The sequence below is a fragment of the Halyomorpha halys genome, unplaced genomic scaffold, assembly GCF_000696795.3.
Source record: "Halyomorpha halys isolate HHAL.00 unplaced genomic scaffold, Hhal_1.1 Scaffold104.1, whole genome shotgun sequence".
Classification (NCBI taxonomy): domain Eukaryota; kingdom Metazoa; phylum Arthropoda; class Insecta; order Hemiptera; family Pentatomidae; genus Halyomorpha; species Halyomorpha halys.
Window position 1 is genome coordinate 701,711 of NW_027107578.1, and position 25,364 is coordinate 727,074.

The window sequence follows — 25,364 nt, forward strand, 5'->3', positions numbered from 1 at the left end:
AAAGATATTTTTAAAAAAAAATTTTTATAAAAAAAAAAATTATTTTATACTTTTTCGCTTTTAAGACATACTAACAGATCTTTTTATGCAATTAGAGTTATGTTTAAAAGAAACGTAAATACCCTAAGGAATCATCAGCGAGCTTATAAGAAAAGAGTGCGAAACAATTCTTCAAAATCAGGCACAATGTTCTACACAGCTAATGACCCCACCATCGAAGGATATTAACTGACACCTCTTAAAACATCATAAGGCTTATAAGATAGTTCTGTGTTCATTTTCAAACATATCTTCAAAATCAGCCGTTGTTCTACAGAGCTGGCTCCACATGTTATCAACATTAGCTAATACATCTCTAAGGAATCAATAATAGCCTTATAAGATACGTTTGTGTCATTTTTTTTAAAAAATAGGCTAATTGTGCATCAGAGCAGAGGATATCTAAAAATAATAAGCTTCTAAAAAATTGTTAGCAGTTTATTTAGAAATTTAAGCCCCATGACCATTTAAATTCAGCTGATTTATCAGCAGACCATTTCAATGACAGTATTTTATATTGTCATTGGGTTTACATATTTGTACCAAATTTCACCTTCATCAGTTTGAACTGAGTTTAAACTCAATTAATTGTGAGTGAGGTAAACTATCGGATAGATAATAGTAACTAAATAAAAGCATTTAAAAAACATAGTAGGTAATAGCAGAACATATAAATACGAAACAAATTAATCTACCCAAGTTTTCAGTCGATGATTCACAGCTATCAGAAATGGCCATAGAAAATTCTTTCATCTTGCGAAGATTTAAACTGCCTCTTCTATTGGCAAGGTTGGACTGGCCATTCTTACTGACATTCCTCACTGATTTAGGTTTCAGAGAATCTCCTGACCTTGTAGTTTGGGGCATTTCTATTTTAAGTGAATGCAACTTTTCCAATATACCAGCATCGTTCGCAAAACTTTCAGATCTGATTAAAATTAAATAAATTGATAAAAAAAATAAAAATTAATAAATTATAACACAGATGGCGATGAATCAAATTTATTAACCTTATAAGCATTTTATAACTATTGTCATTGCTAGAAGGTTTAGGACTCGTTGGTGTATGACGAAGTGGATTATGAGTAAATTCAGAACAAGAACCACTGCGATAATAACGTCTGTTCAAAGGAGGCACTCCAGCGGGTGAATCCAACTGATCGATCTCTAAGCTTTCTTCTTTTAATGGACCACCAACTCCAGTTATCAAAAGACCAGCACTACTTTCAACTGTAAAATAAATCAATAAAACTTAAGTTAATAATATAAATAAAATTAAATTAAGATCATCAATGCTACAATGGTTAGATTATTTTCAAGTAATAGAATATAGTCAAAGCTTGTATGGGGGATTACATCCTATAATTAAGCCAAAAATATAGGGACCATACATGGAGTATTTCCAAGATTACAAAATATATAATAATAGCAATTTAATCAAATTTTTACTTTGGCTAAACTGTACATAAAATACAGTATAAGAAATATTAAGATTCTGGAAAATTTTTGAATTAAACTTTTCAATAGATACACATGTTTTAAGATCCCTAAGTAAATATAATATAGTCTCTCAAAAAGGTCTATGAGTTTTTTTTTCTTCAAAAAGGCTCTAATAATTTTAATTAAATTTGTCATATTAATGGGCAAGTAAGTGCTATTTAATAGTAACTAGGTTTTATCTTAATTGAAATAATCTGACAGGGTTTGAAAGATGAATTTTAAAGAACTCTTCCTCTAAAGTAGCTTTAATTTTGTTTGTAGGTAACAATTAACCATCCCTCATTGTCTTGCAACAATATATAAATATAAAATATGAAAGAATTTAATAATTAACAAAAGGAAAAAATAAATGCTTTCATATTTCTAAGGTTGCTATGATGACAATACTCTCACTTTTGAACTGTTGTTACATAGTAAGAGGAAGTATTAGCATAATGAATAATTATTCTGCTAGCTACTAGTAGCTGTTTTCATTGATTTCAACTCAAAGTAGGATAGTAAGTGAAACAATTTTTGAAACCATATTAATAATTATTATTAGGGTTAGTTTATGGAATTTAGTCAATTTTTCTGGTAAATACTAATGAGTCACTAAGGCGTAAACAGTTAAACATTTCTGTTTCTATATTATGCCGCAACACGGTTGTTTTCCTAAAGAAACAATTTTTTCTTTTATTTTACTCAATATTACAAACCATCAACAAAGCTGAGGAGAGTCATGCTATTCACTTAAAATGCTTGAGTAGAATGAGAAGTGTAAGAAATAAATAGTATTTGGTGCCATTCATATGAAGGCACTTTGTATCAAAAACAATATGGGCTCATATAATCTCGGAGTGTTCAGATCAAAGACTGAAGAAGATTCAGTGAAGCAGTAATAAGAATTATTTTTGAAGGTAACTTGTGAATCAATATGTATTGCTGGCAATTCTTAATTTATGATGCCTTTTCAGAGTTACATCATTAAACTATTTATACCATGTCCCATTTTAAATCAAAGCTAATTCGAAAACTGAAATAAAAAAACAAAAAATAAATGATTACTGAGAATTACAGTTCAAATAATTAACACAAAGAAACTGCTTAACGAAGTAAGAAGTCAAAGGGTTTCCTAAATGATAATAAATTTAAATTTTTGTTGACTTTTAATTTTTACTTTCCATGGAATAAAACTTGACATAAGTATAAGGATTGCCTATATTCTAAAAAAATAAATAAAATATACAGTATTTTTTGGATCTGGAAATAATATTATTTTCAGATGCGAACACAAAAAGTTATATTAACTGCTTCTTCTTTTAAGTCTAACTGAACAGAATGCTTCCAATTGTAAATAAAACAAGTGTGGAGTCCACGGGAAACATGGTAATCCACTTTTTGTGAAACTTGAAATTACAGTGGCATTCTATCTATAAGGATTGTTGCAAGTTATATTTTAGATAATCTTTGTTTCATTTTTTTTCTTTCCACTTTTAGATCAAGAAGAAATATTTTCTACTTCAAGCTAGTTGACTAGTAATTTTTTGTGGGAAAGAACAATTAATGTCCAACAATTTTGAAGGAATTAAAAGAACTTTTTCATAACCATCAAATTGTAAAATTTTATAATCTAATTATAGCTGAAACATTAAACTTCTGTTAAAAATTGTTGAAACTAAAATCATTCTTTCTGTGCACTCTTCAATTATAAACATGAATTATAAATTTGAAAAAAAAAAAAAAAAATTGAAATAATTACATGGAGGTTGTTTGAACGTGGACGAAGGATTGAGAAGAGGCAATACAGCAGGTCTGACAATACTACCACGGCAAGATCGAAACTTGTCAAAGACGGCAAAACCCTCACAATTGGTTACATTGTTTTCTGAAAAAATAAAATAATATAATATACACAGAAATTGAAACAAAATTAGATCAACCAATCTTAAATTTAGTTTACTATATTAAAATATTAAGATTTTTTTCATAAAGTGAAATGATAAAATGTGGATATGAATGATTTCCAGTATTAAAATGATTTTAATCTAAGTTAAATCCATTTCCAGAAGAGACCAGTTTTTGTGGCTCTGTAAAATACTGATACAAAATAATTTATATTGTAACATAGAATTAATTATATTATCCACATCAAATGGCTGTTAAAGAAGTTTCAAAGCTTAAAAAATCAAAGTAACATTAATGTAGATTAAAGTTTCCATTAACCATTAATCAAACTATCAAATGAGCATTTGTCGTTAGGAGCCATGTTCAAAAAGCATCTGAAATTCAATTGTAAAACGAATAGTTTAATTTAATTCTAGCTAGCAGGATATTGGAGACCACTGTTGAATTGAGAAGGTGATCAGATCAGCTCATCAGCATGTATTGGGTTGGCAAAGGTTTCAAAATATTTATATTTTCAACAAATTTCAGAAATACTGTAAGAAAAACGAGCATCTGATTAAGCAATAACGATTTTTTTTTTTAATAATTAAACAAATCTGCCTTAATATGAAAAACAAAGTCAATATTCTTTCATGTTAAACAATAAATGAGTTCATGCATATTAAACAGCAATGGAGACACAAAAAATGCTGGAAAAATGAAAAAATACACATGCATAAATAATAAACAGAAAAGCGGTAATCATGCATTAATAAAGCAGACCATAAGCATTCCAAACAAAAGGCAGTGATAGAAAAGTGAGTAAAAGCAAATGGCATAACTCGCTGAAGAAGAGTGAGTATGAACATAACATACCACACTCAGTAATTACTTCTCCAGTCTTCTCTACATTTCTTCGTGAAGAAGCATCATTTCCTACAGAATCCTCCTCCTTTAAAACGTCTGCAAAATTTATTTTTTCAATTTGGTGCTATGGATATTTTTTAACTGATTTTTTGTTCTCATCTAACTACTAGTGGATAATAATAGAGCGGGAATAGGACAAAAAAAAAGGACGTAAAGCTAAGAACTGTATGTTCGCTAATAGCTTTTTATCGTGGAACTAATAAAAACATATTTTTAAGTATAAAGGTGAATGAATTTCAACTACAATGAACTAATGAATTTTGAAATAGATCTAAAAAATTATTTAAGCAAATAACAGACAAGAGCATAGGCATTGACAAAGCTATTTGGAAGATTACTAACTACAGATTATCAACTAACTACCTAAATCTACCATAAATGACCAATCCTACCATTAATCTTTTGATATAGGCTTTCTGAACTGTCGATGGATGTTCTAGAACCACTATTAGCGACAGGATCGAATAGTGTAGAATTCTCTTCAGCTGTAACCGATAATCTCCTTTTTCCAGCTGTTATACCGGCTTTTTTAAACAAAGCTGCCCCTTTAATGACATTCCTAGAACATTAAACTGTATTTGACCCACAAAAAGAAACATAACTCTAAAGGTGAAGCAAGACAAAACATAGTTTATTTACCTTAGTTTGTTCCATAGTAACTGGCTTGAATTACTCATTCCCGAAGGCCAGGTTGCCTCTAAAACGGCTCTATTGTAAAAACCATAGGTTATAGCATTTGGTTGAAGACCAGCACGCTTCATATGAAACAGTAGTTTTACAGCTACAACTGGTTGACTGTAGGCTCCACATAGTTGCATCATTACGCGATAACAGACCTAAGTAATTGAACTCAGTAAGTGGGTAATTAGTAATACAATAATTTCTAAAAATAATAATCATACAACATTTATTAAATGCGATTCTTCAGTGATTTTTATAACATTTTTTCAAGATAAAAAAAATACAACTGTAAGTGTTGTTAAATTGAACATGTTGAACACCAATATTATTACTTGATATAAGTTAACTGTGTTTGAATAACTGATTTATACAAAATTTATTTATTTTGAGAGCTTGACTTGGATTATTTATTAAAATATGGGAAAATTTATTATTACTATTTTTTTTTTGCTCTATCAGTCTTCCCATGTTCTGTAAAAGTGAGAAATCTGTCCAGAGTTAAATAAAGTTGTTTATTTGAAAAGTGTTGGAGGTAGATTTTATAATTTTATTGTAATATAGTTTTTCGGATAGGTATGAACCAGATATAGGAGGAATTAGTATATGATTAGCTTACGAGTTAGTCCTATATACCAAACTATATCAAATGCTTTATCCAGGTCTACTTGGATCATACCAATATAGTATATAGGAGTAATCTTACGTTCATTGAAAGATTTTGTAATAAATTTGTAAGGAGAGCCAATTGGTCAAGAGTGGGGTGGTGTTCCTTGAAGCCAAACTATTCATCTATTAAGGGCTTATGATTTCTGATATGGCCATTTGTTCTTTTTATTATTAATATCTCTAGAATTTCGGATTGTTAAATAAACTTTAATATAATATATAATTCAAAATTGTATGTAACTGTTGAAAAAAGAACCACACTATTATGGAGAAAGAGAAATCAAAAATAAAATTCTTTTATAAAGCAACTTGGTCCAAGAGTATGCATACCTCATCGGTAGGAAGAATATTACTTTTATGAATCTTCACAAGTAAATCATAAGCATAGCGCAATGTAGCTGGTGGATTCTGGGTAGTGAGAACATAACTTGGTAGATGAATAAACCATATACTGAAATATCATTAATGTCATTATAATTAATGAATAAAGAATACATTACAATATGAACATAAAAATTAAATACAACTTATTCGAAGTGTTTTACCTAAAACATGTTCCAACAAGACATTTGGCCCACAAGTTAGGAGAAGCAGAACACTGGCGTGCGATACGTTGAGAGAGCTTTATTTCATGCTTTGTCCTCCTTGCCATAGGGCTTCCAGGAGCTATGCCACTTCCGCTAAGACGTCCTCCAGGCCCTTTTGTCTTACCAGTATCTAATGTATTATTTCTCTTATCAGAGTGACTAAGAAGTTTTGGATTGAGAGTGAAGCCCTACAACAGAAACAAATGCAACTACATGTTAAAAACTATAACCAATGATCCTTTACCATCACAATGAATTAATTCTGATTTTTGTAATAAAATTGAACAAAAAGAATAAAGTACCTCATAGATATATGTCTGCCCTGTAGTTTCCGGTGGCATTATGAAAACAGTTCTCTCACTGTAATGAGACTCATCAACCTCAAGCAAATGGACACTTTCATCTTCATTATCAACTTTTTCAGTACATTCGTCAAAAAAGGCAAGACTAGCATCCATGTCAGAAACAAAAGACCTTTCTTCAATAAAACGGATGAACATTTGTGTTTTGGTAACGAGAGAAAAAAATTTAAAATGCGCTTTATCGCGTGATCTTAAAAAACCTAAAAGTTAAGAAAAAATAAATTAATGGAAATAATAAATTTCCTTAACTAACTGTATACTTCAGAAATTATACCTTGCAAGTCGAATAATGAATTTGTATCAGTTGTTCCGACAGTAGGAGCTTTTGTAATAGGAAGCAGGTAGCTGCGGTAACCTTTCAGTACATTAGCCATGAAACGAATAAATGCTTCTTGAATTTCCAGTTCTAGAGCTTGCTAATAAAAATTAAAAAATTAGGCAAAATATTACAAAAATTAAATTAACTGTAAATAAAATTCAATACCAACTTCTTTCTTTTTTATTTGAAATTCTTTATCAATAGAATCATTATCCGCAACAGTTTCTTCTTCTTTACTCATTACTTGTTGAATGAATAATAATAACTTCTTATATAAAAGTTCCAATGTAGATTTTAATGCTCGACAAGCTTTTTTCGGAAGTATCTTGGTACTCAAATTTTTCTTTTCTTCACATCTGTTTCAGAAATTAATTTTAATTTAATATTGGACCTGAGATATTTAATATGAGCAGTGAAATTTTTCAAATACTTACAAAGTAATGTTATTGGTATCCAAATCAACACAACTGACATCAGTTGGGGGATCATATAAATCAAAAAATCTAGAATCGACACCAATTAGAAATGGTAATGGTGCATGCAAAACTTCAGCCAAGCCAAGAGGACATAATGGTATATAAGGGCACTGCCATTTAAATGGGAACATGATCTAAACAAAGTTAAAGAATAAAAAAAAAATTAGTAATAATAATTTATATTGCTAAGAATTTATTATTTAATTAAAGTGTTTTACTGTAGATATTGCTTCAGCAACAGATGTCAGAACATCAGGCCTCAAAGAGTGGACAAGCATTTTTTGTTCAGTTAACGCACATAACAAAATAGCCAAGCAATTTTCTGGCCCCAGGTTCATGAGTAGCTGTCGAAAACTTGCACCACTGTAAGACCATTCAGTATTAAACCATAGGAGAAATGAATCGTATCATTTTAAGAAATAAGTAAAAAAATATTACAAAATTCTGAACATCAAAATCATTCAGAATTCATATACTATCATATAACTAAATCTATCTATCTAGTAGTAAATTAACACTAACATTAAAAATACAATATAGTCTTGACTTATAATATTTCCATAAATCTAAATGAAGTATGTTTAAAAGGTTAAGACAAATTTGAGTTAGATAGTAAACAATTTTCGTAGTTGAATAATTTAACATATGTTTCAGAAAATAGCCAACAAGTAAAAAAATAGACAGTAACAAATATTTTAATACTGTGCTCTTTTTTACAACTAAAAATAAGATATTTGTGGGATAAGAAATCAAATATAAAAAATTAATATAGCGAAAATAATTAAAATTATAAGTACAAGAATAAAATTAATATAAAGGAAATGAGAGGGTTTTTAGCTCTTCTACTTCAACTTTAATCTAATTTCATTATTTCCTTTTTTTCTCTCTCTTTTCATACTTTGGAGTAAGATATTTAAGTAAGTAAGGCACTGGATTACTAAACTCTCAGGCCCAGGATCAAATCTCAATGTGGTAAATCATAAATTTATTTGTCCATGGTATCTACAAGAGTCGGCCAGTAGCATTCTCTAATGTTTTCTTGTCTTAAATAAAATGGTTTGATTTTTTTTAATATATTTTTTTTCTCTGCAATGCAAAAATGCAGAACTGTTGACTGTTTTAAATAAAAAAATATTACACAGAAGATATATCATAAAGATTTTAATTAAATAATTATTCCAATAAATTGGATAAGTTCTTTCCTTCAACATGTATAATTAATATTACCTACATGAACTACTTAGTTTTAAATCATATTCACTCTTAAGTCCCAATGAAAGTTATGTTAATAATTTTAATAAAATATTTTTTCATTGACGACTTATTGCCTCTCATATTAGAGAATATGTTCTAAAAGTACTGGATGATTAATAATAAACGAAGGTAACAACATTTTATGAGACTTACCTGCGAGGTAGGGGAAGATCTTCAGGTTGAGTTAATATAACTCGATAAGAAACAGACAACTGTACAAAAATACGAGGGCGCTGAGGAGATGGGAATGGGACATCTTCAAGAAAATATGTAATGAATCTAAAATACAAGAAACCGATAAATACAACAACATAAAAATATTAAATGATAATTTTGTTAACAAAAAATTAATAAAATCTGTTACCTTTCAATTGGAACTGGTTGAGGTTCGTTGCTACAGGATATTTCATGAAGAAACAACAAAAATTTTTCATATGTATCAAAAAAAGGCCATCGTGATAACAAACAGATACATTTATTAATATTATATGTCCATTGATCTTCTGAATCATCACTAGATCCCAAGGCTTGTTTCTGTTCTGGTGTCAAGCTCTCGGCAGGATATCGTTCATAAAAAGTCACTGCTGACCCATACAGCTTTAATATCATACAAAACATCATTATTCTACTAGAAATGAGTATCAGAGCAGAAATGAAAATTCATTTTCATACTACAAACTAAACGAAATATGCAAAATAACCTCACTATTCTTAGAGGATAATTTCTCCCAGAATAAAAATTATTTTACATTAGTAGCTCTTCAGATTTTTAAACGCTGGTAACAATATAAAGAATAATAATGTTAATGTGTATTTATTACATTTAATGGTACTATCTCGACCCTTGTTACGGCTCTCAGGAGCAATGGATTTTGATGAACGTGGTATAAGAAGATGAGAATCTCATGAATAAGTGACGAAACTCAAAATCGATTTTTAAATTCTTACTGAATGTTTAAGAAAAGTTATTCAAGCAAGTGAGAGGTTTCAGAACTCTGACAGAGATAGGACAGTGGACCAAGATGATTTAAACTGGATTTTAAAGATTTCGACGTGAACATCAATAATAAAGTACGTTCCATAGGAACAAAAGTTGGGCCCCGCATTTTAAGGCCCAAAACTGAACATTTTTTGAGATAGCAAACAGATTAGGCATGGCTCAAACCTCATTCTAAAATTAGATTCAACAGTGCCATGGTTACCATAGGATATTAAGGTGTCAATTGAGTGAACGGCTCAGTGTTTTTGTTTTTTTAAATGGCTGAATATGTAACTTTTTTTTTCATGAATGGCTCAGACCCCAGCCAGATAGGTTCTCACTGAAAATTCATACCCTACCAAGAACACCCAATCAAGTACAGCCTTGATAGACGCTTCTCAGTGGGTATAATTCAGGGTTAATATAAGCTTATGGATAGTTGAAAAAAGAAGTGATATTTTTCAGTGGGTCAACGTAATAACTTATCATGAAACCTGTTAAAGATAGTTATAAAGCATGCAGCTTTACCAAATGTGTGTGATGAATAGACTTTCGTGATAATATTATACTGTTTAAAAGAATGAGCATGATATTGCTCATTGTTCATTTGAATTAAAAATAAAAAAAAAAGGAAAAATATTATGTCAGAGAATTATTACTCTAATATTCATAACATTCATCACATATAGGACCTTTTACTAACTTAATAACCCAACTAAATGGATTGATGTTCACAAGTCATCAATCATAAAATAATTTTTAATGAGGTGTAGATAGTTGACCGTAGATGGTTTGTCGGGGGGTGCGGTCAGCAAAGAACAACATAAATAAACAAAACCATATTTATTTATTTTATGCCGACGTTGTATACATAAAAATAATTTTATGTATTGCATACACAATAGACTTTTTAGGTCAAGTGGAGGGGACAGAATTCCATGCCTAGCCTTCTTATTTAAAGGGACCTCTACACAGACAGTCAGAATGATAGTAAGATCCATTTTGATTGATCGAGTTGAGGTATACTGACAGATTACTGAGAAAATTTTTAAAATTGATCATTCCAAATTTGAAGTGGAGGGAAGGCTGCAATTGCACTTCACTTCATTCTTGGAGGCAAATATCAACAAAAATAATGGCTGTTTATTACTATTCAAAAAGAGACATTGCACAAAGTTCTTCCTGTTCAGTAGCTGATACACAAGTAAGCATCAGTCAGAATGATAGTGTAGAGCTTTTGTAATTGAATCAATCTGGCTTTTGACAGATAACTGACCATGAAAAGATCATTTAAGTGAGAGTTGTTTTATGCACTCTTTCAAACAAATCACAATGTCATAAAGGTCAGATCCTAACAATCACAATTACATAAAAAACACAAATGACAAAATAAATTTTTTTTTTTTATTGTAACGTTCAATCAATAAATGAACTTAGGCAGTTCTACCAACCATTTTTTTTTTTTTTTAATTAGATAAATCTATTCTATTTATTATAAATTTCAGTATAGAATACCTTTTCAGCAGCATCAGATACGGTCAGAACAAATGTTGATACTAATGGTGCAGGTTGTTGGGCTGTAATCGGCCATTTCTCCAATGAACATCCCATTGGTAAACAGAACATTGGGACAGTGGTAGGCAAAGGTAAATTTGAATGATCATCGAAAGGATATCTCAAGAGTATTCCTAAACGACAAATAATTATCAGAAATATATAAAATTATATTAATAAACAAATCACAACTGTATAAAAATTTACCTGGCTTATAAGTGATTAAATTTGCCCTGTTCATAGACTTTTTATAACATAAATAAACATCAGATCCCACCTAATAATCAAAATGGAAAAAAATCATACAAATTGGAAAAATAGAATAAAATATTTTGTGATTAAAAGCTAATTCAGTAATTACCAATCCTTTGTTCAAATTCTTTTTGATCATACAAAATGCATGAGGAGCAGTTTCTCCTTTTGAAGTAATTATTACAGCTATATCCGTGACAACCAATGAATTACAAGGCATACTGGATTGAGCTCTTCTATAGGTCAAGAAAGTTTTCGCAGCAGAATTATTCACATTAGCGCATTTTTTTGTTAATGTTTCTCTGACAACTTCTGAATCAGGAAGAATATATTCCTTGCCTTCGTGCATAACCCTAAATAAAATAAATAATAATTTTAGTAAATAATAAATCTCAATAATATGAAATACCCAGTCAGCAGAGCATGTAACATTGCGTTTGAATACAACAAAATTGTAACATTACCCAATATCTACTAAAGGCGGTTTGTCTCTTCCCCTTCGGTAACATAAAAACACTTCTGGACTTCTTAAACTTCCATGATTTAAATCTGCTAAAATACCTGAAAAATATAACTTGTTTTTAATGATTTTTTGTTATCAATTTTATTTGTGTATGAACAGATCTTCAATAGAATTAGCCAATTAAATATAGAAAACAGATTATACACTTCAATTTAAAAAACTTACCTAATAAAATAATACACTAGTAAGAAAGTAAAGGTAAGATTTAATCTTAATATGTAATACAATTCAATTCCCTCCTTGTCCTATATACGACTAATAGACTTTTCCTTTATTTTTGGTCTCTATCAATTAAGATTTTAGCATACATTTAATATATTGACAGGTGAACTTTTATAATGTGACTGGCATGCAGAACGAGTTATGATCATTCCAATTTGGGTAGAATAGATTAGTAACCTGTAGGATAACCACTCAATAAGCCATGGTCAAGTAGAGGGAAAACAAAAAAAAAACAAAAGAATAATTGACAATGGAAGATTTATCACTTATATAAGTGAGTATATAGTATATATATAGCCATGTCAGAATGGCAGGTGTGAACTAGTATTGTGAATCTGAATTAAAATAAATAGGACAGGACTGAATTTTAATAAAGATACATGTAACTTAATTTATCAGGCCAAAATTGGAGACAGGAAATGATATAAATGTCATAATAGTAAAAGTATCTTATATAAATAAAGGCCAGATTTTCGCACAATTGCATATTTTGTTCCATATAGCTTCAAAGTCAATCAAACCTTGACAGAAATTTGAAACATGTAAAAAATATTTAAATAACACCAATTTTATTTTGCATAGAATCACATGTTTTACTCTTTTTGTACTAAAATTTGATTTTTGCTGCATAAAATTCAATGCTTGAATGGAATTTCTATTATCATACACATATAGGTGTATCTAGGCCAGAATTTATTCATTTATTTTTTTTTCCCTTATTTAATTTATAGTTAGAAATCTTGAGGAAAAGCAATGTATTGATTTACACATGAAGAGTCAAATTCAACCTAAAATAAAATAAAAACAAGTGACAAATGTTCTTGAAGTAGTATTAACCAGTGGCTTTGGATAACTATGACAATAAGCTAGTTATAGAGAGAGTTCTGTGTTCTTGTTGATTATAAAGTGAAATTTTGGGGGAAATTTCGCTTGGAACAATGTTTTTAAATACTCCTTTCTACCTTGCATATTTTTTCTAAAACTTAAAATTGAATTCCAGCCTTCATAATAAGAATATAAAATCATTTAATATAATTTATCTTTCTCATAGCTCTTCAATTTTGGACAAACATTTAGGTTTTTAATTAGAGTATTTATGTTCATTATTTATGCTTGCTTAAATGTAGAGAGAATATCTAGAGAGTTTAATATGATTCAAAAGGAGATTAGGTAAGCTTTCCATGTATTAATATTAAAAATTAAACAATAAAGTTTATTATTACAGGATTTGAGTATTTTAGGTTTTTACTACACAATTTTGCACATTTTGAGATTTTTACTTCATAAGAATCCTGTCTCTAGTAATGAACATTGAGTCAATTATAAAAAAATCACACCCGAAAGCTAGAGAGCTAATATAAGATAATACACAATACTAATACTTCATAATTTTGAAGAATTATACAACTAAAGTATAAATCCAAGAAGAGTAAAACAACTGATGTAACAAGAAAATTAAAAAATCCTCAGGTTGATGGAAAAGTGATCAAATGCTATTTTTGACAATATTATTTGATCACTTTAATCTCAAACCCGATGAAATAAGGGTGTATAATTTAATTAAATATCAGGCAACAATAAAACACTATTTGATAACTTAAAAACTAATCAACTTTAGCATACTGACTGACTAAGGGTGATTTATGATAGTGAGAGTTGTTTCATTAATGAACTTGAATTTTATTCTAGTCTGTGATTCATTATAACCAAGGCCTGGATTTTTATGCAATAGTAAAATTCGTTAGTATGCAGTTTTTAAACAGCAGATTAAATGTCTTGACGAATTAGGTTACTCAGAGGCAACTAGCCAATTTTGTTTGGCATATTAGAAGATAAATACATATAATTCCATATTTGGATGATTTTAATGAAGTAAAAAATATAATAAATATGAAAATTAAAATACAACCTTATACATGAAATTTATTTTCAATGAACAAAAAAATTACAACAAAATTAATAAAAACAAATCATGCTTGTTTTAATAATTTATTTCTTGAAATGTTTTTTTTTTTTTTTTTTCCCCCCATTTTCTGGCTTTCCATATTCCCTTCTGATCCCTTTTAAACAACATAATTACAATCAGTTATATTTCAGTTTGCTGCTTGCCATCTTTACAAACTGTAATATTTATTTTATAAATATATGGAGATAAGATCTAGAGTATAGTTAAATGCGTGACAAATTGCATATTACAATATTAAGCAATGTTTAATTTTAACTTAACTGAAACAATTCAAGGAAATAAATTTGTTGTTAGAATAAAGTTTAAATTATTCAATCAATTTAAAGAAAGTACAATTCATATACGAGGACGATTGGAATAACTTTTAAAAAATTGAAAAGGTTTTTGTAAACAGTTTGGGAAACTCTATAATGGAAAATATAAATAAAATCTTAAATGGGAGTGATTCAGTTGTTATCAGCGTTGTTGTCAATAATAAAATACTTTCAAAAGCATATTCATTTGTTGACATAAAAAGATCATATTATAATAATAGAAATATTTTAAATGGATTAAATTCTATATAAATAAATTTATAAATGCATGTGGTAATTATTTGTAATAAAAGATAGGTAAGTGAATGATTTATTTACTTTGTTTATTGTCAATCAGTAGTTAAATACAATAATTACTAATTTTCTTGTATTGCTGAATGTAAGTTTCTATTTCTTTAATATTTCAATTAAAAAAAGTGTCTCGCCCTGTGCTTTAAACCATTTACATACATGTTTTTAATTAATTTACGGACTTGCGGTACCTTATTTGTTATGACTTGTTTAAATTATTTTCATATTCATTTTGTAATTTTTTAAATAAGGTCAATTACTTATCCTTCTTCATTATAATTACAGGTGTTTTTGTTTAGTTACTAATTTAAATTTTTATTATTTTGATAGTTTAGTTTTTTAAAAATTGTTGAACATTAAACAACATTTAAAATAATTTTATTTAACTTATAATCCTTCTTGCATTTTATTTCTTAGTTCAGCATATTAGTATGTATAAATATATATATTTTAACTGCCTTGACATATTAGTAGCATATTTTGTTTTGATTAACTGTATATTTTAGTTTTTAATGGGTATTATATGGCATATTATGCAGGTGTTTACTACATGAAAATCCAAGCTTTATTTGTAATGTAAACGTTCACTGATTTCTTTTAAAATTTAATTCAAAATATTTTTTACCTAACCATATTTAGTGTTAGTTATTACCAATCAATGTTAATCATCAAATATTTGTAGCAGATAATAGTTGATAAGAGATTATTCAAATATTTTAGGAAGAAATGCTTAAAATAATTTAGCATTAGAAAATACCCCTGACATTGATAGGGAACAGAATCATACATAAAGATAGATATAATGCAGGCAAAAAAGTATCAAAGGACAAATTTAATTACTGATAACTAATTAATCAATGTTCTTACCTGTGGGGGTATACTGAATAAGAGTATAACCTTCAGGTATTCCTTCCCCTAAAGATGGAAAAATGACTGTAATATCAGTAATAGGGGCTTGACTATGTGTAGATTTTAAATGAGCCCCATCAATTGAGAACTCATTTACAGGTTGCATATCAGAAGGCAACCCAGCCACAACAAAGTAGTCAACCACTTTCCTCTCATCCATTTTCAATTATTGGAATAAGTTGATAGTAGAACATCAAAATCAAGTTGTTAAAGGATGATGTACTAATACTATCATTAAAATTTAACTGATAATCGCACTAGTAATTGAGTAAAATGAAATTCATTACGAGAAAAACAAACATAACCACTTCAACCACTGGAAAAATTGTAAAAGAGAAAACAACACTTCATTGCTAGCGATATTTTGTTTGAAATAAGTTACATTTCAAAGCGAATTAGATATAAATAAATAAAATCAAATCTAGATATTAAACGCAATAGGCAGTTCTACTAACGCCATTTTGAATGTTTGCCTTGGACTCTGCTTGATGAATTGTCAACTCACCATTAAAGACCTCAATAACAGCTGATTACTTGACCACTTACCTAATCTAGGTTAGCCTTTAACCACTTCAAAATGTGAACTTAGCTCAGGGCCAACAAAAGGGACTATCCTGCTTTTCCGTACAAATATTTTTAATGGCTTTACTATTTTTTATTTCTGTTAGCAAGAAGATCCAGACATATCTCACCGAAAATAACATCACACCGAGGTAATCAGTTATTTTACTCATAGTAATGAACATTCTGATAATTTTCTACTGATCAATGTTTTTTTTTTTTTATCTTAGAAAAGATGCAGGGCCAGGGGTATGGTTAACTTTCTTGTTGCCACTATCTATCATACTTGGGGAGTTGACTAATAAAAATACTAGTCACACATATAAAACTGTGGCATGTATCAGTTGTGGTCTTTTTGTCCATACTATTATTTTCCTAGCTCAAGTTAACAAGAATATTTTTTTCTCTGCCACAACTTTAATTATTCCTTGTTCATTATCTGCTTTAATGCTATTCTACTTAACGAATGAAGGTAAGTAATTATTGCAATATGTTTTCAAGCTTTCACTTATTTGTTTAATATTAATTGCAACTATGTGATTGATACTAGAATATAAACGAGTAATTAAGAAATCCTTTAACCATACACTAGTGCCACAGATCTTATCTTGATGCAGCAGTAATACCACAGATCTGAATATAAGATGGGCCTAGGTCTTGTTTCATTTTCTGATTAGTTTCTAAGCCAGCTACATGTGTTTTTGAATTGGGGTGTCTGGTTGTATACATGCATCCATAACCTAATTTATGTGATAAAGGTTCTTTTACTGTGTTGAAAAATCAGCCACACAAGTGTTCTAGCAGTTTTAGTTCTGATTTGAAAAATTTGATAGTAAAGTACATTTTACTGCCCTATTTCACTTTTGTATTCAGTATTCTATTCAGGCTATTAAAAAAAGTCAGTAAATTATAGTTTCTTTTATGGTATATACTATAACCAAGGCCCGGATGTTTATGCATAAAAAAAAAAAAATATGCAATGAAAACCTGTGAAACATATATGCAGTATATAATATAAGATATACTGCTAAAAATCTTTAAATATACATTCAGGCTGCTAAAATATACTAATCTGTCTAAAAAAAAGGTTCTGAATAAAGAAAGAAATAGCAGAAGGGATTAAAAAATTAATGAAAATTAATTTTCTTTCCCTTATTTTCATAAACCAGAATATGTATATAATTAAAACAGGTATTAAACTAAACAATTATAAATATTTAACATGCCACCTAATCTAAAATATCAAAATAAAAATAAAAACAATTAGTAATACAAAAGAAAAACAGCAATCATTGGATTTATAAAGGATAACTAATTGACGATATGCATCAACCCATTCATATCTGTTCTGCTACAACCCATGAGGGGTCAGCAGTGCAGTATTTTGTAAGAAAGGACTGTTACAAGACCAACGGTTGTGCAAGGAGGTGAACCATGTTCGACCTCCAGATGTTTACCCAATTGAGGGTACTTACTTTATGGGGTTGGGTGGATCCTGGATGGTTCCCGAACCCACAGGGTTGACCCAGCAAAACAGAAAATTGACGATATTAATACTTAAATAAAACAGAAATTAATAGAAAAATAAAACAAATAAGAACAGACAAGTAACCAAAAAATACCTTGATATGTATGTAAATATATAAAAAATATATTTTGAGACTATATTTAAAGTATGAAAGTTTTAGATCTAGAAAATTACAAGATATGAGTTAAACAGCTTTATTTGAATCATATTATTAATAAATATACGGTCTCATAGTTTTTTATTCCTCTTATGAAGGAAATTAAATCATCCTATGTTTGAATCTTAAAAAAGATATTTAAGTCACTGCTTACTCATACACTCTCTCTCTTCTGTCTTTTTCTCCCTCCATGTGCTGTGTTTTTTCCCCACCATCCATTATTTAGAAAGGTGATGCCAGAGTAAATTTATATCTCTAAAGTCACAAGCATAACAGTATATCTCTCGCAATTTCTCCCAAATAATCAATACTTTTCTGTGATTCCATTTCCCTCTGACATTCATTACAACTGTAGTTTAGGATGGTTTGTTAAATTAATTTTATGGCATTAAATTTGATACCCTGCCTTCTTAGTGTCAGTAAAATTTTTAAACTTCTATATAAAATTAAATTTAAAGATTACTTTACAGCTTTGATTAATCATTTATTATTACCATTGTTACTTGTTACTTTCAATGGCAGTGAATTGTATAGCAATTTCTAAACCGACTTATCTGTACTTTTTATTTTATCTTATTATTTTTTAAAAATTAGAACATAGTATATAGTTAGGGGTTTCTTTTGTACAAAACTATACCCCCCTCCCCATAATCAATTGTAAAAAAAAAAATGGTTATGGTGGCTGTAAGGCGTATCATACGTAGGAGAATCAGATTGGTCTGATAATCTGGTATTAAATAAATAAAAAAAAAAAAGACTTATCTGTAGAATATTGACCTAAATGTATTAACCTATTGAACCTGATTATTGAAGGAAGTTGCAAAATATCTCAATTAATGAAGAAGGTCTAAATAATGACCTTTATTTGTTCTGCAAATAATGCAAATTGTTCTCATTTGCTGAACTATAACTTAACTTTCTTAGTTAATTATTTGGAAAAGTAATCTTATATATATTTCTAGGTGTATTGCTGTCTATTTTGTATGGAATATCGGCTATAGCTGCCTATCATGCTTCTATATTTCCATTAATGAAATTGTTTCCAAGAAATTTCACCTATGGTGAATCCACTGTTACTGCTCAGAGTCTAGTACTATTCCTAATTTCTTCTTTTATTAGAAATCCTTTAGGATCTGCTAGTTGCATGGACACCTCTACAATTATTGTACAGGTTAGCTGCAATTTAATTTTTAGTTTTATATCTAATATTAGGATCATTTCAAAAATTATTTTTGTATTCGACTATCATGATTTATTTTTTTGTTTCAGTTTGGAATACTTTGGGTTATGGGTATTGGTGCTGCAGCATATCATTTTAATTGGAAAAGAAAACCAAAACCATTTTACAGTTCAGTTCTGCTAACTATGATTTTTATATTATTATTGCCTCTGTATTTTTTAATTGGTGAATCTCCTATTACTTGGATTCTTTCCTTAATTATAAAAGATAACACTCTGGTATGTTAAAGAATTACTTTGTTTGTGTCTTTGTATTGGACTAATATTTTTCAATTTTAGATGTACATTATAGTGATATTCCAGGTTATCAAATCTAAACCCACGAGACTATATATTTTAAATTCACTTATTAATAACTGTTCTAGATTGCTACTTGAGATATGTGTATCAATGCCTTGCTGCGATCAAATTTCCTTTTCTTCTCCATTTCTGAAAACACTCTTTTTCTGCTCCATTCCATAATTTAAGTTTCATTGAGTTACTAATATCTTTCAATTCTGTCATCTAATGATGCATGGTTAATGTTTAAGTGTTTTGATTTATAACAATTTGGAGATATTAATAATATAATATAAGGTTGTCATTTTACTTGCCTCATAGTAGTTGGTTAATGAGGATTAAAACTCTCCTTAACTATGAAAACATTTGTCCATCCTTCCTGAACAGGTGAAGGCAAAAGGGGGTTTATTTCGCTCTAGAGACTATGATCTACCTAAATATTCTCTATGAATGACCTAAAATTAATAATTCCAAAAGCTTTAGTTGGGTCAGTCTTCATTTTTTTTTGCTTGAGTTAAAAGGAAACCATCAAGAGTGTGACAAGGATGTTACATGATAGTAGATATCAGTTTTCCCTCTGAAAAGACACTTTAGGTATTGTGGTTCTAGCCATTTTTTTTTTATATCATAAAAATAAATAAATACAGTCCATGCCATGTTTGCTTACTATTTTTTTTTGAATAAATGGAATTTGGTCCAGGTGCAGTCAAATTAAACTCATATAGTAAACTTTGACTTCCATCAAAACAGCCCTGACAAAGCCCTGCAACGTGGAGCGAAACGTTGGCTCAAATAAAATAAAATAGTACATAATATTACTATTTGAGTTTAATTTGACCGCACCCCGACCAAATTCCATTTATTGATAAACATGGTCAATCAGCAATCTTCCATTTTTTTTATTTTTTATAGTTTATACTCGCTTATGAGGCATTGCATTGCAAAACCATCCAAGTCTAATTTCAAATTTTTAATTTTCAAAATTAATAGATTTAGTATTAGATTATCAAGGGGTAAACGGATTTAAAAAAAGGTTGGATAACATGTGATTTAACTGTTTTGGAAGATTACTTCATCTCGTGATAATCTAGTACCAAAACTGTTAATTAGAAAAATTTGAAAATAGGCATGGCTGGTTTTAGAATGCAACTTATAATTATAAAACAATGTAAAAAGTTAAAAAAAAATGTATTTAACAACTTTTATTAAATTCATCATTATTGTATATAAACTTTAATGTTTATTATGTAATTTTTAAGTTTTGTTAATCAACCAATGTTTGTATTTATCAGGTGCATAATTTTTCAGCAAATACTTGTTTGTTACTGGTCAATTTGCTCCCTGCTTGGAGTGCTAACTATTTATCTCCAAATCAAAAAGGGTAACAAAGCTACTACTGTTGTTCGTAAAACATTTCATCTTCTCACGGTGTTGGTATTTGCTCCAGGCATTATTTTAAGACCATGCTTTCTTTTCTTAGCTAGTGGAGTAATTTTTGGAATTTTTATTGCAATTGATGTAAGTTGTATCTCATATTGTAATTATAATTACAATAAGCAAACTATAAATTGAATAATTATAGTTAGTTTATAGATTAATAAACTAATAGAGCTTATGGATTAATTGTTTAGATGCTGCGCATTTTGCAAATTCCTCCATTGGGAAGTATTTTGCAGACCGGATATATTAAATTTGCTGATGAAAAAGATGAAGGACCTTTAGCATTGACACCATTATATTTACTCGTGGGTTGTTCTCTGCCTTTGTGGATTCATCCCGATCCGGAAAGGTCTGAATTATTGCCTCTTATATCTGGCCTGTTATCTGTTGGGATTGGTGATACAGCAGCTAGTGCCTGCGGATCACTTGTTGGGAAGAACAAGTGGCCAGGTATTTATATAATTTATTACTTGTAAGATTCTCAGCCTGTTATATGATGATAACAGGCATTGAGATTTTGAAAGTTTCCTCATAAGTAGCATCACCACATTGTAAAACCAATTTCTTTGTCTGCCATGATCGATATTTTCTTTTCTTTTCAGCAGCAGAATCTTTGTTTGGATCCATTGTTAATTATAATCATTTTAGTGGCAACATTTTTCCCCAAAAACTGAATATTACATATTTTTTAGCGATTTATTATAATATATGGTTATTTATTCTTATATTCTTATCTAAGTTATTTAAAAAAAATTATGTATATATACTCTTTTTTCCAAGAGGTTAAATTGAATGATTCAAATTGGTTTGTGTGCGATATAAATTCTATAAAGATGTAATGACTTATATAGTTTTTCTGCTATTTTAGTACTTTTCTTGACCACTACCCGAACCATCTTTCTACAATCATCACATTATCTTTTAACCTTATTTAAATGATTTGTAGTTTCTTTATTCCTATGTTAATAAATAATTTGCCTTGGCTATTGTATGAAACGTGTGGGTCAGTTATCGTTGAATGATCCCAATACAATTTAATATATCCGCTTTCTAAAGACTTCTGGTTAATATTTATAAAAAAGATTATGATTTTTAACAGATAATATTTTTCATCTATTGCTTGAACCTTTTTTGTATTATTATATTTTCGTAGATATTCTTTTTTTAAATATATTATGTCTTTGTGGGAATTGTTTAATTAAATTCTGTTGTTATTATTGTAATTTTTTATATACAAATTTTGTTCTGTTGTAAATAAAAGTTTTTATCAGTTTTTTATATAAATGAAAAAAAAGGTTTTTTTTTTGTCTTAGGATCAAAGAAAACCAAGGAAGGGAGTGCTGCCTGCTTTCTGTCACAGTTGTTTTTAGTTATTGCCCTAATCCACTTTGGTAAGGATGTAATATTGGATTAGTGATAAGTATAACTTTCAAGTATGCTATATTTTACTTTCTCTATTCTTTTTTTTTTTCAGGTTACATTCCTCGAACAAACTTAATTAAACCCACATTCGCCATAGCTTTAGTTTCAATTGTTGAAGCCAAAACTGATCAAATAGATAATTTAGCTATGCCACTGCTAATGTATGTTATGACTATTTGGAAATGGAAGTACTGATTCTTAATCAGTTAGCGTAGTACAAAATAGGTCATTTAGACCAACTTGTCTTTCTATAGAAGAATATTTTTGTATTTAGAAGGTGATTAGTAAAGGCATATGAAATAATTTCTAATTACATGGCTTTATAAAAGGCTACTGAGACTTAGATATGCCAAAGACTATTTTTAGGTTATTGATTAGTAATTGATTGACATTTTTGCAACATGTTGAAAAAAAATTTTTAGAATATTTAATTAAGGTGCTTTTTTAATGTTAATGCTGTTTTTAAGTAGATTCTTCACCATTTTCAAAAGATATATCTCTGTTCATTGGAAGAATAAAATTAGGTCTTGTGGCTTAGATTTTCCGGAAAAATAATATATGCGGGTATGATTCTTCTTTCTTAGCATAGGCGTTGAGCCCTCAGGGTCTTTTAGCTATATTGTTAGTCAAATTTCATAGATTTACCTTTTAACATTTTTTATTATAAATTTCTAACTAATAATAATTAGTTTTATTTGTTGAATACTGCCAGTTTTAGTAATTGCCCACATTCCCAAAATATCTTTTTTATCAAATTTTATTTGTATATTTTTTATTGTAAACTTGCTCAATGGTGTTATATAAAGTTTTACTAATTTATTTCTTCATTAAGTACTTCTAATTAATATTTTTCTGCAATTGAGATTAATAATTAGAAACCACTATTTATTTAAACACGTGTTTATTTAATTTGTAATTGTCAAGTATGATTTCATTAAAGTAAGTGGAATTTTAAATTTACCTTTATGTAAATGTGTAAATTACCTATACGTGTTGTAATTATGAATCTATTGTTTACAATGAAAAAAAAATCGTGGTCCTGTGATATTCTTGAGACATTCCTTAGATTTAAAGAATTGAATCAGAAAAGGAAATTTTTACTGTGATTTATCAATCAAGGAATAATGGTAGAAACCAACAATTTCCATACCATTTCAACAAAACAATATTCTCTCCAATTTTGAATTAAAAATTGGATGAATTCCTAATTCTATGTTTATAAAAATGAATTCTTCTTTTTTTAATGTAAAACAAATTATAGATTGCCAATAGTGCTAGTTGGCATTAACAATTAGGTACTGCTACTTGTAATTTTAGTGACAGCCTTTATTATTTGAAGGACAGTTTATATTTATTATTTTTTTCAGGGAAGTAGAGTTTCCCTATAAAACTTTGATATGATTTTATTTAGTTCACATATAACTACTTGCTAATATAGAATAGGGTGACCAAAAGTCACGGAAAGCCAATATTGTCCCAGTTTTCATTATAACATGCAGAGTTCCAAAATTGATTTCAGGACAAGTCCCATGAATTATATAGAAATTGTTCCCTATTAAACAATATGTTATGTAGGTTGGGTACATTTTTTTATGTTCACTCATCTATATATATATGGAATATATTGTAAATGGAAGTGTAGTTACAACAAATTTCAAATTAGTTTTTGATATTGATATTTTGATGGAAATACATGTCTTTAAGTCCCCCGAGTCCAAATAACCAAGTATCGTAAAATGATCTGTGTGTGAACAGCCTAGCTCAAAATTCAACTCATATGATACTGAAATTATATATTTAAGACTGAACCTGGGATGTTAGCAACTTTTTCGATAAAATAGACTTACTGGAAGTGCCACCTAATATTTATCTTGCAAAGATTTGGTTATCCCAACAATTTCTAGGCTGCTGTAACCAAGTGTGTTGGTACACCATCTTACCCATTTCATGGGTTCAAATCCAGCTTAGCCGGGTAGGCTTTTATTTCGTTGCAAACCGTCGGAACAAATCTTGACTTAATCACCCTGACTAGAATAGTTTATAAACAAGTTCTAGGATTACCAAGTTATTAGTCAAGGTTTTATCTCTTCCACATCTTATTTAGCAGTTAATGTCATTCCTTTAAACAGTTTAACACTTTCAAGTTTCCACTCTTTTATATTTAGATTGGAATTTTAATAATTTCATTCTTGCTTGAATATAGGTAAAAGTTATATTAATATTGATGTTTTATGTTATTTATTTTAACATTTCCTGTTTTCTTTTAATGCTAATATATTTTATACCTGTTTGCATTTTGCGAAATGCTAGAATATGAAATAGTAAATAATACTTTCTCATATTATTTTGAATTATTTAGTTTCTCATATTTATTTTGTCTTGATATTTGATTTTGTTTTTTTAGCTGTCTCGTATTTTTTAATCTTACTAAAGTATTGTTGATTAAATTCATTTTTGGATTATTTTTTTTTATTGCTTTATTTCATTTACTTTATTTTTTTATTATTTCATACTTGACAAAAAAAAATTATATATATTTATTAAATTAATAAATTCACTATTAACTGTTATTAGAGATAATCTATTCTTTAGAGTAATTAGAATATTTTAGTTTTAATAAATAATTTATATGGAATTGTAAATATTTTTTCTGTAAAAGTGATGTTCATTGAAAAACTGTTGCCAAGTATTGTTAATATTAAACATAAATTTTACAAAGTTAATCATACATATCACTACTTATAACTTTAGTAAACTATTAAAAAATTTTATTTTTTACAGGGTTAAAAATTTGTTAAAATGGTTGTACTTAAATGGTACTTAATTTTGTTATATTTAATAATTGTTATTATTTTTTTAATTTATATGTTTAGGTATTTAAGCTATTATTGTTAAATTTATTTGTTATTAAATTATATTTTATAATCACCTTAAAAGTGTGACTGTAGTTGTCTTTTAATAAAGCATAAACTTTTCTAACAAGATAATTTTTTTTATGTTTACTTATTATCAATATTTATTACCTTCGGTCATGTTTATGAAAAAGCCTTATTA

At 28.6% G+C, this 25,364-nt stretch overlaps 2 protein-coding genes across 4 annotated transcripts in view; one reads left to right on the top strand and one right to left on the bottom strand.

Annotated features, from left to right (window-relative positions):
- The window catches only part of Crag (DENN domain-containing protein Crag), a 30,583-nt gene extending 14,529 nt beyond the window's left edge, over positions 1 to 16,054 (bottom strand). For 2 of the 3 annotated variants that reach the window (XM_014415625.3, XM_014415622.3), the window contains exons 1-20: positions 15,643 to 16,054; positions 11,924 to 12,020; positions 11,569 to 11,812; positions 11,415 to 11,484; positions 11,169 to 11,341; positions 9,039 to 9,271; positions 8,828 to 8,953; positions 7,639 to 7,783; positions 7,379 to 7,554; positions 7,114 to 7,300; positions 6,900 to 7,041; positions 6,566 to 6,825; positions 6,222 to 6,451; positions 6,007 to 6,127; positions 4,969 to 5,165; positions 4,722 to 4,888; positions 4,279 to 4,365; positions 3,278 to 3,403; positions 1,050 to 1,269; positions 735 to 967 (exon numbers count right to left, since the gene is read on the bottom strand). In XM_014415625.3, the coding sequence (XP_014271111.1) occupies positions 735 to 967; positions 1,050 to 1,269; positions 3,278 to 3,403; positions 4,279 to 4,365; positions 4,722 to 4,888; positions 4,969 to 5,165; positions 6,007 to 6,127; positions 6,222 to 6,451; positions 6,566 to 6,825; positions 6,900 to 7,041; positions 7,114 to 7,300; positions 7,379 to 7,554; positions 7,639 to 7,783; positions 8,828 to 8,953; positions 9,039 to 9,271; positions 11,169 to 11,341; positions 11,415 to 11,484; positions 11,569 to 11,812; positions 11,924 to 12,020; positions 15,643 to 15,844 (3,436 nt within the window). In that variant the 5' untranslated portion in view covers positions 15,845 to 16,054. The remainder of the gene's footprint in view (positions 1 to 734; positions 968 to 1,049; positions 1,270 to 3,277; positions 3,404 to 4,278; positions 4,366 to 4,721; positions 4,889 to 4,968; positions 5,166 to 6,006; positions 6,128 to 6,221; positions 6,452 to 6,565; positions 6,826 to 6,899; positions 7,042 to 7,113; positions 7,301 to 7,378; positions 7,555 to 7,638; positions 7,784 to 8,827; positions 8,954 to 9,038; positions 9,272 to 11,168; positions 11,342 to 11,414; positions 11,485 to 11,568; positions 11,813 to 11,923; positions 12,021 to 15,642) is intronic. The other variant, XM_014415623.3, reaches the window with a different exon arrangement.
- A 156-nt stretch (positions 16,055 to 16,210) lies between these two features.
- On the top strand, positions 16,211 to 22,646 carry Dolk (Dolichol kinase). The gene is made up of 8 exons (XM_014415626.2): positions 16,211 to 16,397; positions 16,476 to 16,717; positions 18,893 to 19,101; positions 19,200 to 19,388; positions 20,757 to 20,966; positions 21,080 to 21,338; positions 22,202 to 22,279; positions 22,363 to 22,646. Exons 1-8 carry the CDS (start codon positions 16,324 to 16,326, stop codon positions 22,503 to 22,505), a joined length of 1,404 nt encoding a protein of 467 aa, XP_014271112.1. The 5' UTR covers positions 16,211 to 16,323; the 3' UTR covers positions 22,506 to 22,646.
- Positions 22,647 to 25,364: the final 2,718 nt, after the last annotated feature.